General features: G+C 40.3%; 1 protein-coding gene across 3 annotated transcripts in view; it reads left to right on the top strand.

Annotated features, from left to right (window-relative positions):
• The window catches only part of RASGRP3 (RAS guanyl releasing protein 3), a 76,086-nt gene that overhangs the window by 44,864 nt on the left and 16,541 nt on the right, over positions 1 to 14,681 (top strand). For 2 of the 3 annotated variants that reach the window (XM_047068717.1, XM_047068718.1), the window contains 3 exons: positions 5,316 to 5,393; positions 9,213 to 9,329; positions 13,750 to 13,865. In XM_047068717.1, coding sequence (XP_046924673.1) covers positions 5,316 to 5,393; positions 9,213 to 9,329; positions 13,750 to 13,865 — 311 coding nt within the window. The remainder of the gene's footprint in view (positions 1 to 5,315; positions 5,394 to 9,212; positions 9,330 to 13,749; positions 13,866 to 14,681) is intronic. The other variant, XM_047068719.1, reaches the window with a different exon arrangement.

Genomic DNA, 14,681 nt, shown 5'->3' with positions numbered 1-14,681 from the left:
AGAAGCAACTTCCCTGTTTGGGTTTATAATACGGAAGCTTCAGACACTTGACTGCAATACTGAATTGACTCTTTTCCATTCGTGGCCATGGAAAATGAAAACAATTTCCTTCTGAAGCTCTGAGGGCCTAAATCCTCTGGGACCACTGCACTGGCATAGGAGCAGTTCCTAGACCTTCTCACACACTGTTCCTAGAACACATGATTGTTTACCAAGGCATAGAACCCCTGAAGTGCATGGAGTAATACCAGCTGTACCTTAGCATAAAGCAGAAGTGGCCAACACACAGAAACACAAATCTCTTGGGACTGAGTTTGTATGACAAACAGTAAACACACAGACATTCTCTACTGGGGGGGGGGAAAACCCTCTCAATAATCCAGGCACCTGCGTTTATGAATCATTTGCCATGTAAATCTGTTTCCACGAATAAGTGACCAGAGTTGCAGCCCCAATCAGACAGCAAAGCCACAGGCACAGGTGATGTCTGCAGACCAGCTGAAGTTCCACCTGTCTGTGTCCAGGCTACCTTCACTACGTGGAGGAGAGTGTCATAGAGCAGGTGCCTACGCTTGGGCATTTTCTCATCCCGACAAAAGATGATGATGGAGTAGGGGAATTAATTTTGAGTTATGAATGGAGCAACATAATGACAGATATTTAGAGAAGTATCAAAAGATTTTGAATGAAATTTTTGGGTGCAAATGGAAAATTTGAACCCTAGAAATAAAGGCTAAGAAATATATATTTTTTTCTGCCTGGGAAGGAAAGAAAAAAGAAAAAGGATGACAACACAATCAATCCCCGCCCCACCCCCTCTCGGGTATTAAAAGAAAATATGGAAGCCACCAAGCACTGTATTTAGGACAACAATGTTATCTAGTGTAGTACAGTGGCAAGAATCCTGGGCAGGAGATCAAGCTTTTAGCTCTGTGTGTGCAGTTACTTAGTTTTGTCTCCTTGTTAGCTAGACCTGCCCTTTGTCTTTTCATAAGGGATTTTGTGCTCATTTGTGAGATCTCTTCCAGCTCTAAATTTCTGTGATTCTAGATATAAAGACTGGTGGCCCCTTGAGAATAAGGAGCCTGGTGTCAATCTGATACTGTGGTTCCAGCCCAGTGGCTCCTCAGATAGCACAGTCCCACATATGGACATCGATCAAGGCAGTTTCTATTTAAAGCCAAGACCCCTCCTCCTTCCCTACAACCAACAAGAAGGTTCATTGCCCAGGAATATACATTCATTCTTCCTGGCCACAAGCAGATTAATCTCTTCAATGCAGACAAAGGAGATTCCCATCAGGTGTTCACTAGAGCCCAGTGGCCATCTCATGAAGCAGATATGTGTTAGGATTAGAACCATTTGACTGACAGAAGCTGTGAGGGCATCCATAAGTGCAGCATTTCTCCATTCATTTTTCCCCAAGATTCTAGGTCAGGTTTTTACCTGAAGTGATTATTTGCCTCTAAACATGGCTCCAGGTGAGAAAGCCAATACATTATTGAGAGCCCTGAAAGATGGAAAATGAGAGCTCTTAAATAAATCAACAATTACGGAATGTCTGCTCCATGTGGTAGGCTGCATAGCAACCTTGGGACTTTCTGTAATAACTGATTGCATTTTTCATAGCATTTTCACATATATTTCATATACACAGACACCCTGTGAGGGACCCTGGGAAGGGCAGAGAGTGTAACATCACCCCTGTCCCTTTGTATTTTACAAAGGAAGAAACAGACTTCTAAAGGACAAAAGGCTTGCAAAGGGAGAACTTCTGAATCCCAGCTTGAGGTGGGGGTATCTCTCTCTCTCTCTCTCTCTCTCTCTCTCTGTCTCTCAGTGATGGGCATTTACTCTGTTTGATTTATTTTACATCTATTTTATTTATTTTATATATATTTTGTTTTGCATCTGTAAAAATTAAGTAATCTCTCCTTCCCTCTTCATGGGTGGCTAAAGAAGCAATTAATTACAGAACAAAATCTATGAGTCAGAGACTCTGTGTGCCGTTTTTATCATTGTAAATTTAGCCCCTGAACAGCCCTGGGCACATGAAGGAAGGGAGACCCTAGCACTAAACACGTGGATTTTGGATTGTTCCTCTTTTCAGGGACAATCTAGAGAAGGCATTTTCCACTGTGATCCTAATCCTGGAACCAGAAGCTTTAAAAGCTGATGCTTCTTACTTTATGGTATACGAAATCATCTGATTCTTTTCATAGTATTTTTAGATCTATCAGTTACTTTTACCATTCTGAGTATATGCAAATAACTGGAAAGCCCCCTGTATTTTTACAGTTTCAAAAAAAAGAAGAAGAAGAAGAAGACGAAGAATTGCAAAAATGGTCAATAGGATAGTTTGATGACCAAGTGTGTTTTATTTTACAGTTCTCTAGTCAGGGCGACATAGGTCTTAATGTGCAGACTAAATCCACAACCATCTTTGCTGATAGGCTTGGGTGTAAATGCAGCAACATGAAACAGGGATTCAGACCATTCTCCAAGCTCAAAATATGTTAGACACAAGCAAGCATTCTTGAGATTCCATTGACAAGTTGCCTCTAATTATTTAAAAAAAAAATTGTGGAGGAAGTAAAACATGTTGCTCTGCACAGGGCTGTAAAATCCAGAGGAGATGAGAGAATGCATGTAGGTAGGATCATGGCTGGGAAAGCAGAAGATGGCAGGAGTAATACATTCACTGATGAGCACAGTGGCATTTGACTGGAAGCCAACCATGCAATGCCCATCTCTATGGCCCGCTACACAAACCCCACTGAATGCATGTTAGCTCATTTAATCTTCACAGAAGTCCTGGGAAGGAGCTATTATTTATGCCTCCCATTTTAAAGACCAAAAGAGTGAGTCCCACAAAGGCTAATAACTTGCTCAGGATCAAATCACCACTAATAAATTAAGGGCAAACATTTGGAGAAGACATTTCCATCATAGGATCTGGTATCTGTCCATCTGATGTATGAAACTACCACGGATGTTCTGTGTCTTTTGAGAGAGCATCTCCCCTACTCAGTGTGTGGTTTATTTGGATTTCTGGTCAGATGTTCTGGCACTGTTGTCATCCCTTTTCCAGCAGGCGCCACTGACATTCATTATTAAAGGCCGAATCAGTAGGACAGGGGCATGCTCATCGAAGTCCAGATCAACTCCTGATAACAAGGAATCCAGAGAAAACAGTGACTTGATTTTCTCCCTATGGAATGTTCACAATGCAAGGCAGCAAACTGTGGCTGGGATTATAGAGGCAGAAAAGATGGCAATGGATGCACTTCCTGCTTCTGTGAGGCTTAGAAGCCGGTAGAGTTTTCCATCGTGGAATTTATAAAATAGCAGGCAACTGCCATTGGCAAGATGTGTTTTATTTGGCCTACACAGAATCATAAAAATTTTATGTTGGTTGCCAGGATTTAAAAATTGAGATATTTCATGTAAAACTCCAGATTTCTGGCTTCTCTTGACAAATGAGAAGATATGTCAATTGTCAAGCTGACAAAAATTGGCTGTACCTGAGCAGTGGCTGTCTCCCATTCATCAGGGACCCCACGTCTCTCTGTCACCTCCCTAACCCAGAGATCCAGTGTCACATTCTACTTATCACACATTTTTATTATTGTTGAGCTCAGAGGAAAGGTCCCAAGGTGATTACATCTGCGAAGACGGTTTTGGCAAATAAGACATTGTTATACCAGTGTTTCTACCAAAAGATCTTTTTCATGCATTTCACTTCATTCTTTTATATAATGAGCTGCCTTGTAAAGGCATTTGTTTGTAAAGGCACTAAAGGATGGTTCCTCTCCTCCCTGGAGGTAGGAATGACTGTTTAATGGAAGATGGGTATAGTGTCTGTTCTTTGTGGGTAGGATTTTCAAGATCTGATATGATGATGGGGCAGTTTTATAGTCAAGTCAATTTCACTATGTTTAGAAAAAATCTTTAGGTGACAAAGTCTAGATAAAGCAGTATATGACCTGATGTGTGCAATCCTTAATTTAAATGTTGTAGGGGTGTCTGGGTAGCTCAGTTGGTGAAGTGTCCAACTCTTGAGTTCAGCTCAGGTCATGATCTCATGGTTCATGAAATGGAGCTCTGCATCAGGCTTGGTGCTGGGCTTGGAGTCTGCTTAAGATCCTTTCTCTCCCTCACCTGCCTCTCTCTCTCTCTCTCTCTCTCTCTCTCTCTCTCTCTCTCTCTCTCAAAAAAAATGAAAGCAAGATAAATCCTTGAAAGACATCTTTTGCCTCTGAGTTTTCTCCCACTTCATCCTTCTTGTGCTTCTCCCTTACTCTACACCCATACACATTAAGTTTTTATTTTTAGGCCCAATATGTTAAATAGAATTTTTCATCCCCAATGGTCGAAGAAAGGACAGGGCAACTGGTTATGTTCACTGCTGATGAAATGGCATGATTCATCTGGTATCTTAACATTAAAGGGTGTGGGTGAGACTCATCCAGGCTGATTTTGAGTCTCATGCCTTCTATTTTAGATGAATGGGACCATGCATTTTAGTTTTTACTGATTTCATTCATGCACTCCAATCTTGGTCTAAGTTGTTGTCCCTGCCTGTCCTGATCTTTCTCTCCTTCTTTCTCTGTCCGAATAGTCCCAGTTAGGTCCTAGTTCACAAGGTCCTCTGTGACTCTGTCCTGATCATTTCTGTTTTCAGTGACCTCCCTCCCCCCCCACACACATAATAATAATATTAGTAGTAACAGCTGTCATAATAATAGTAACATCAACAACACCAAATAACATTTCTTGGCATTTTACTGTGTACCAGGTTGTGTGTGTAGTACTTCACATGAAGTATTCCATTTGATCTTGATCAAAATTCAATTCAGTAGGGATTTTTATGATAATTTCCATTTTACAGATGTGGCAAATGAGTGTCAGAGAAGATATAACTGGCTCAAGGTGCCAGGCTAACCAGTGGCAGGCTTAGGACTTGAACTCAGGCCCAACTGACTCCAGAACCTTCCTTCATGCTTTATATGCTGCCTCTCTGAGCAATTCCTGTAGCATTGAGAGTGGGGGCGTCTTACTTCATAGCTCAAATATGTTGCCTTTTGTTGATATAAACACATCTGATATAGCACATAGGATGCTGATGACCATGCTAAAGTGTTTGGTTTTAAAATTTCATGTTCTGCCTCTGCATGCTATCTTTTTAATGTTCTGCATTCTCTCAAATTATTAGACACTGAGCTTCAACATTTGGTTTGAAAATATTTCAGCAATGTAAATAAATAAGTAAATGTGATCCAACATCATCATTTATCCTTTCTAATTTATTGTAGCTCTCTCTGGACCTCTATCACACAGAAGATGATATTTACAAATTGTCACTGGTGCTGGAGCCTAGAAATTCTAAATCGGTAGGTGGATTTTTTCTAAGGATCAGTGCCAAACACCATTGATTGTCATTTACAGTAATTGGCTATTACAGTGATGTTTTGTGATCTGAAGACTGAAGAATTTAAAAAATCTGTATTCCATTTTGCCAGTGGAACAGCTTAGCTCTGACAGTTTGAGTATGATTTCTTCATCAGAGGCTAACAAAGAAGACCATTATTTCCAATTACTCTGTTTTCTTGTTATCATCTATGTGTTGTGTCTCCTCTGAGAGCCTGCCTACCTATAGGTCCTCCCCCTCAACAAAAGAGAATGCATCTTAATGTGAAACAGCATTTTAGATTCTTCAACATAAAATCCCATTCAGCATAAGATGAAGTTTAATCAATTTTAAATACCCTGATCATAATTCACAAATTTCTCTGCTAATGATCGACTCAACTCAGAATTTCAGTATCACATTGGATAGTGTCTCAATTAACGGCTGACTCTTAGCAAAGAAACATTATATGATAAGATTGAGGAAATTGCATTACTGAATGTACACTGATTCTTAGTTTTAGTGAGCGGACTGTATCTTAGATCTGTTTTGCACTCATAAAAGAATACCTGGGTAAATTTGAAATTTGCAGCGAGGATGAGGTTTGCATGTTCAAGGAAAACATGTTTGTACTTGCCTCTTGGACTCGTATCCTCAGATCAGGTTTCTGATAAAGGTCTCATGACTTACCTCCTTACCAGTTGAACTCTGTGGGATGTTGCCAGTGACTTGGACCTTCAATCTGTCCCTGTATTCTGACTCTGCAGCATCAGCCCCAAAGAGGCAGGGCTGTTCTCTGGTACAGGGAGGGTGTGCACTTGAGTCTGAGTTAGTTGACCTGGTAACGTCTGTTCTTAAAATTGTGAGTGGTGGCTCCATCAGCATTTTCAGCTCCCCTACCAGAGGCCCATCTCCTGGGGACACTGAAGAACAGACCCATGTGGGAAGATACAGCAGAGGTAAATGGAGGCATGAAGGCTAGCCTCTGCAAAGTTAGCATGAGTAAGAGCTAGAGAGAAAGGTAAAGTTACTGGCAAAAAGCAACTTGTGAGCTCCTCATTCCTTTGCTTTGTTGTGAAGAGGCTGAGCATGGTATGGCAAGCTATGTGTGTGCCCATGGCCTTTCCACCTGCCCACACCTTCCTTTACCTGGAGCAGGGCACTTTAATTGCTACCAGTTGGTTGTTGGGCACCTGGTGGGTCATCATATCCATGTTATCTCATTAACTCTGTTAAGGAAACTGAGTCTGGTGAGCATAGGTGTCTCACACGGAGCACTAATAGCCAGTAGGTGGAAGAACTGGGATTTGGCTTCAGGCCTGTCTGTCTTCAACACCTGTGCTTTTTTCTTTTAAATGTGTATCTATTTATTTTGAAGAGAGAGAGAGAGAGAGAGAGAGAGAGAGAGAGAGAGAGAGAGAGAACGCATGTGCGTGTACAAGTGGGGGAGGGGCAGAGAGAGAGAGTAAGACAGAGAATCCCAAGCAGAGTCCACACTGTCAGTGCAGAGCCCAACGTGGAGTTCAATCTCATGAGCCGTAAGATCATGACCTGAGCCAAAATCAAGAGTTGGATGCCTAACTGACTGAGACACCCAAGTGCCCCAATGCCTAGGCTTTTCTACTGCGTGAGGTTGCCTGTCCTTTTCCTGCCACCTCTTATATGGGAACATGGTAAGAACAGGGCACACTTGCCTGAGTTGTGCCTTTTACATTTGTTTTCAGGATAGATTTTGGCCAATTTCAGAAGATGTTTCCATCAAACACAGAAAAATCTTTTTATCTTTTGTAAAGCAGAATCTTTCAAAGTCCCTTCCAAGTGCTAAAATCCTATGAATCTATGAAAACACATTTCCCCAATCCCTTACTGTGTCTTATCTTAAGTGGCTTGTCACCCTGTTTTGCGCTTAGGTTTGACACATGCTGCCACTGGAGAACAAGCTCCTGTCAGGATGATGGTACCAAGAGCCTGTAACTTCAGTGTGCTTACCATTGGTGCTGGTGGACCTCACCAAAGTCCCACCATGAACCTTTTTCTCTTCACAGGGCACGCTTGTGTCTCACTGGTTCTTTGTGTTTTATTTGGTGTCTCAGTTTTTTCACTCTACCTCTAGGTCAAAAGAAATACCTCACAATTCCACGTATAGAATAGTTAGGTCCAAACAGCTTAATATATATTAATGTTCTAATGACTTAGAACACACTTTAAAAAACAATACACATATGTTGAAATCAAAATAATATTTTAGGGGCACCTGGGTGGCTCAGTCAGTTAAGTGGCTGACTTTGGCTCAGGTCATAATCTCATAGTTTGTGAGTTGGAGCCCCGCATTGGGCTGTGTGCTGACAGCTCAGAGCCTGGTGCCTGCTTCAGATTCTGTGTGTATGTGTCTCTCTCTGCCCCTCCCCTTCTTGCACTCTGTCTCTTCCTCACTGTCTCAAGAATAAATAAACATTAAAAAAATAAAAAAATATTTTAATTCTTTAAAAACCACAATTACTTACTAATGGATGTGTGTGCCTGTTGGGCATGAAACAATATCTTAAATTTTGTCATCAGATTGAATATGGCTACCTTTTTTCTTGTTCCACATTGATTTTTTTTTTTTTGCTTTGGAAATATTTGATACCATTGAAAGAAATACAGCATGATCTAACGGGTGAACTGTAAACTATTTCAAGCTGGTAGTTTACATGGTGTCTAACAAATACTGAGTATGCTGTATTTCCCTTGGGAGTTTGAAATATCTTTTGGTATCCCTGAGAGTCCACTGCAGCGTTCTGGATGGACACCTCGTTATACAGTTTGGGAACAGTGGCTTTATCCTTCATCAGATGAACAAAATGAAAAGCTTGATAGAAAGAGTCATGATGTGTGAGTGAGCCTATGTGTTGGTGATCATATCCAAATGGCAAGTACTTTTTGGTCCTGTTGGTAGCCCAAGGGATACCAGCAACACCCACCTCAAAACATTGCAAAGGGTTTAAATCTAGTACAGTCACTCTTGCAAACATGTTTGTCCCCAATTTAGTATCAAATAAACACCTGTTAAAACAGATTTGCATGTATGCACCAGCAAAAATATTTACATTTAATGAAGGTCCTGGGGAGAGGAATAAAGTACATTGCACTCTTGGCTTGTCTCCCGATAGGATTGTGTTTTGCCTCTGTGTTGTGTAAACACGTTATGCATTATTGCTACCATCTTGGCCACATTATTTAGTGAAAATGTCTTGCAGGAAAGTGGGAAAACATATGGAGGAAGCAAGTTCACAAAAGAGGCTAGAAAGATCTAATTAGCCAAATAGTGAGAAGCGATTAAGCATATTGAAAGAGATGCCAGCATGAGAACATAAACTTGGCCATTCACATGGGCCCATTTACTGCAAACATCTACTAGTTTATTATCAACACCAGGTATTAAAGAACTAGATAACAGGTGTTTTATATATTTTGCATTATACAAAAAGCTGTATGGATTATTATATAGGTTTTAAGGATGTTTTAGTAATATTTGGGGAACTTGGATAGAATTTTTGAGTGGGATGAGAGAACAGTATCTTTTTCCCACTTAAAAAAATGGAATCTAGACTACTGCTAAACAAAATACACTCTCCAAATATGTATTTAGTTATAGATTAGATTCTATTGACAAAAGATGTTTGTTTTCAGAACATTTAAGTGATACATATGTAAGTTTTTACTGTATTATTAACATAAAAATGTGTATGTCTTTCTCAGTGTCCCCTGATTACTTAAGGTCTAAGATAAAGTTGAAAAGTGTGTTTTTCCCCCCTGTCAGCAGCCTACCTCCCCGACAACACCCACCAAGCCTGTGGTGCCCCTGGAGTGGGCATCAGGAGTGATGCCAAAGCCAGACCCCACAGTCATCAACAAGCACATAAGGAAATTAGTTGAGGTAAGTGATTGAGAGAGAGTAGAGAGTTAGCACTAGAAGGCCCTTTTCTCTTCCCAGAATATTCTACAGTTGCCCAAGAATCAACTGAAGTCAATGAAAACAGCCCTCTGGCAGGTAGGATCAATTTAGCAGACACTGAGCTCTACCTGGCATTGGCTTATGGGGGAGATTCCCCCAGAATTGCCCTTTTCCCCTTCCTGTCATTCTGTTCTCATTTACCCAAATACCCTCAGCTACTTCCAACTTTCTTTCACCAGCATTTGATGCCTCCATCATTGCCCCTGCAATTTGAGGGACTGTTTGGGGATTAGAATCTACTCATTAAAAACCTATATCAGTCCCAATAAAATGCCCAATAAATTGATTACCTGAAGGTAAGAAAAGATCCTGTAGGATGCATAGTTTCTCTTGCTGTTTATATTGAGGTCTGTGACACACCTGCACAGAGCCATTTAGGTCAGAAACATTACTTAATTATGGGAAAGTGTCTATCAGAGTTTTCATGTAGAAAGAAGAGTAGAAGCACCATTGTGGGGAAAATGGAAACAGATTTGGCAATAAAAACTATGACATCTGATTAAACATCTGCTTCAATGGATTGGTATGATACAATAGAATCATATCTTTGGGAAAAATAAACTTTTTGCTGGGGGGTGGATGTTTAAAGAAAAAGAGGGCATGCTTGGGTGGCTTAGTCGATTAAACATCCAACTCTTGATCTCAGCTCGGATCTTGATCTCAGGGTCATGAGATTAGGGCCTGCATTGAGCTTCATGCTGGGTGTGAAGCCTACTTTAAACATACACACACACACACACACACACACACACAAACCTAAAGAAAAAGAAAGAATTTTCTACATCTTGGATCATCAAGGAAACCCTGATGCATTGGAAGAAAACTACTACGCAGCATGTGAGGCAGCAAGGAAAGTTCAGAAAGGGTGAGGAAAGGGTCTGAGAAGGCCATAAGATTCAGTGGAGGCCTTGTGTTGATGTTGTGTAACAGACCCAGCTTGGAGCCAGGGAAGGTGGGGAAGGAATCCAGCTCCAAGAGTTGCAGCTCAGGAAGGTCTAGAACTGGGAAATGAAAAGACACAACTATTTTCTTTTCCACTCTCTTCTCTGCTTTTCTCTGAATGCTCATTCCATTATCTGCAGACAGACTTTCTTTGCTACACAAGGGGAGTCTGTATCTCCCTCTCCCCCTTCCTCTCTCTCTCTCTTCCCTCTTACCTTCTCTCTTATTTTCTCTCCAGTTCCAATTTTATGGTGGAAGGTTTGTCCAATTTGGATAAATTGCCTACTGTTGGTTCAATCAAATGAAAGATTGGATTTTATTATGCATTTCCATATTAAATTTTATTCTACAAAAAGAGTTGTACCCTTAATATGGATATAAGTATGGATATTAGATCATAAAAGTAGGTACAAGTAGTTAATTTTAAGCAACTTTGATTGTAGGTAAGTATTGGTATTGGGACTTGCAAAAAGACTGTATATTTTGTGATTTTGCACAATTCAGTTTTCTATAAATAAACTTACAATGGGTTCTAAGCAGTCATGTTTTTAAGTAATCTGTTCATTTATACTTTGTTCATCTCCCAAAGTACCCCTGAAGCAGCTTGCAACATAGGGAAATATGGATCAAATAGAATAGAGAGAAAGCATTGGGAAAAGGGAGAAAGATTCATTATAATCTGTTTGCATACATCTGCTTCTGGGGAGAACTTAACAAACCTTTTGGAAAACCCAATTTAGCAGAGGGCAATGGAAAAATCCTTTTATTTTTCAATTATAAAGAAAGTCAGGATCATTGTAAATATGCAAGCTTTTCATAAAATACGGAGAATACAAGTTTTACTTTTAGGCCTTGGGAATTCTGCTCTTGAATGGGAACCACTGATAATTTGTAAACTATCTTGTATGACTTTATTCCCCCATAAACACATACACCCACGTATGTCTTTGAGCAGCATTGTTCAATTATTTTCCTAGAACAGATTCTCATCAGTGGAATTGCTGGGTCAGAGAGTAAGCACTGACTGTCTTCCAGAAAGATTGTGGCTATTTACTTCATCAACTAATATGAGAGTGCCTATTTTCTCATTCCCTAGGAAATTACCCATTATTTTAATGTTTTCCAATCTGAGAGGTTTAAAAAAGTTTTGTTTGTGTTTCTTTAATTACTAGCAGAATCGAGCATTTCCCATGAATGTATTGGCCATGTGTAATTTTACTTTGGTGGTCTCCTTTTCTCCTGAGCTCTCCTGAGCTGCAACAGGTCTCCTCCTGTTTTCCTTTTCTGTCTTTGCTCTCAGGTATATTGCAAATAATCTTCTCTGACATTTATCTTTACATTTGTCAGCTGAGTTTTTTGATTCAATTATTTTGCATTTTACGTAATAAAATATTTTTGTAGGGGCGCCTGTGTGACTCAGTTGGTTAAGCATCTGACTCAATTTTGGCTCAGGTCATGATCCCAGGATTATTTGATCAAGTCTGCATTGGGCTCTGTGCTGAGTATGGAGCTTGCTTGAGATTCTCTCTCTCTCTCTCTCTCTCTCTCTCGTTCTCTCTTTCTCCCTTTGCCCCTCTCCCCTGCTCAGTCTCTCTCTCTCTCTCTGTAAAATAAAAATTTTTTAAATTGTTTACAGCTTCTGACTTTGATGTAATGTTAAGGAAGGCCTTTCCCACTCAGAGATTACAAAACATAAAAATTATTTTTATCTATTTATCTTTCATACTTTTACAGCTTTCTGATTATTAAAATTGTTTTTTTTTTTAATTTTTTTTTTCAACGTTTATTTATTTTTGGGACAGAGAGAGACACAGCATGAACGGGGGAGGGGCAGAGAGAGAGGGAGACACAGAATCGGAAACAGGCTCCAGGCTCTGAGCCATCAGCCCAGAGCCTGACGCGGGGCTCGAACTCACGGACCGTGAGATCGTGACCTGGCTGAAGTCGGACGCCTAACCGACTGCGCCACCCAGGCGCCCCATTAAAATTGTTTTAATGTTTATTTTTGAGAGGGAGACAGAGCATGAGTGGGGGAGGGGCAGAGAGAGAGGGAGACACAGAATCTGAAGCAGGCTCCAGGCTCTGAGCTGTCAGCACAGAGCCCAAAGCAGGGCTCAAACTCATGAACTATGAGACCATGACCTGGGTTGAAGTCGGATGCTTAACCACCCAGGCATCCCTATAGCTTTATTTTTGACATTAAAATATTTAATGCATCTAGAATTTAGTTTTGGGCAATTGATTTTGTAAGATTATTAGCCACTTAACTCAACAGCACTTATTGGATAATCTTTAATTTCTCTGTGGATTTGAGAAGGTACTTTTTGATACTCTAAATGCCTATATATACATAGATCTATTTCTGGACTCTGCTCTTTATAGTAAGTTGTAGCACCATGTTGTTTTGATTCATGTAGCTTTGTAGAATATTTGATTTCTGATGGGGCACGTTCTCTCTCATTTCTTCTTATCTTAAACAATATTAGGCTATTCTCAACATGTTTACTTTAGTTTGAACTTTAGAATTAATTTGTTCACTTAAAACAAATTGCCACTGGAATTCTGATTGTAATTGTGTTAAAAGTATATTTGAATTTTTTAGGAGCACCTGGGTGGCTCAGTCAGTTAAGTATCTGGCTCTTGATTTTGGCTCAAGTCATGATCTCATGATGGTGAGATAGAACCCCTCTTCCTGGAGCCTGCTTAATGTTCTCTCCATCTCCCTCTCCCCCTCCCCTGCTCATTCTCTCTCTCTCTCTCTCTCTCTCTCTCTCTCTTTCTCTCTCTCCTTCCCTCCCTCCCTCCCTTTCTCTCTCAAAAAAAAAGTATACTTGAATTTTTTTTTAGCTAATTTAACATTTTAAAGTTTCATTGTCTCTTGTTATGGTTTTGGCATTTGTGAGTTCACCAAACTTAACTCTTACCAAAACTGAGGTCTCAGTTTAGACCTCACTTTCTCCAGGAAATGTTTTTTTTAAAAATATTTATCTATTTTTGGGAGAGTGCAGGTAAGGGAGGGGCAGAGAGAGGGGGACAGAGGATCCAAAGTAGACTCTTCACTGAAAGGCTGACAGCAGTGAACCCAATGTGGGGCTCAAACTCAGGAACCATGAGATTTTGACCCAAGCCAAAGTTGGACACTTAAGCGACTGAGCCACCCAGGTGCCCCTCCAGGAAACCTTTTAAAATCTCCCTTAAAATTCCCCCACAGCAGCCTATTTTTATCCTCAGCATTGCACTTATCTTGTTATACCATAAAGGCTTCTTGATTTCATTATTTCCCACTGGATTCCAAGCTCCTTGATAGAACAATATACTAGTTATCACTGCTTTCCCAATAACAAGTTCAGAGCCTGACTCATACCCAGTTATTCAGTAAATATTTGTATTTCCTTTGCAGTCTGTGTTTAGAAACTATGACCATGACCATGATGGGTACATCTCCCAAGAGGACTTTGAAAGTATAGCTGCCAATTTTCCCTTTTTGGATTCCTTCTGTGTCCTGGACAAAGATCAGTAAGTTTTAATTTTGTTATGTTTTAATGCAGCTATCCTGAAACAGAAAATTAGTGTCAGAGGAGAACAGGGATACCTTTATTTTTTATTTTTTTTAAGTTTATTTATTTATTTTGAAAGAGAGAGAGAGAGAGCATGAGCAGGGGACGGGGAGAGAGAGAGAGAATCCCAAGCAGGCTCTGCACTGTCAGCACAGAGCCTGACGTGGGGCTTGAACTCACAAACCATGAGATCGTGACCTGAACTGACATGAACAGCCAGAAGCTAACTGATTGAGCCACACAGGTACCCCAGAGATACCTTTAATTTGCATCTTGACAGCTTCAATCCTAGTGTGTTGATGAGACAAGTGTAATGTTTCACTGATTTTTTTCTTGGTGTTCACAAACCTGACTGGCTGGATGAGATTATAGGGCAGGCTACATCATCAGTGTTGAGTGTAAGTGCCCATTTGCAAATGAGCCCAACTCTCCATATTACTTCTACTTAGCTATTTCATCAACCCCAAAACCTCCATCAAGAAAAAATGGAGGAGAAATATAGTTACATCTAGGCTGGTAGAGTCCTCAGCATCAGTGGACCTGAGGGCAATACTAAAGCTAAGGAAGGAAAATTATTTTAAATTACTTACAGCTTTCAGAAGAGCAGGTGATGTCTGCAGATAGCCAAGAAGGGTCCTTGCTTTGTTTTTCTCTCCACTAGCTCAAAAGTTATTTTGGTCAATGAAGTAAAAATATATTTCTATTGAGCTTCAAATGATTCCTGGAAAAGTAGATGACTTTGGAAGCTAATATCCAGCTCACTGGAAAATAATGA

The sequence above is a fragment of the Lynx rufus genome, unplaced genomic scaffold (genome assembly GCF_022079265.1).
Source record: "Lynx rufus isolate CCGP_SWC_20201006 ecotype Redwood Valley unplaced genomic scaffold, mLynRuf1.p SCAF_8, whole genome shotgun sequence".
Lineage (NCBI taxonomy): Eukaryota > Metazoa > Chordata > Mammalia > Carnivora > Felidae > Lynx > Lynx rufus.
Note: the sequence above shows the minus strand (reverse complement) of the source record. Positions and strands in the feature narration are given on the sequence as shown.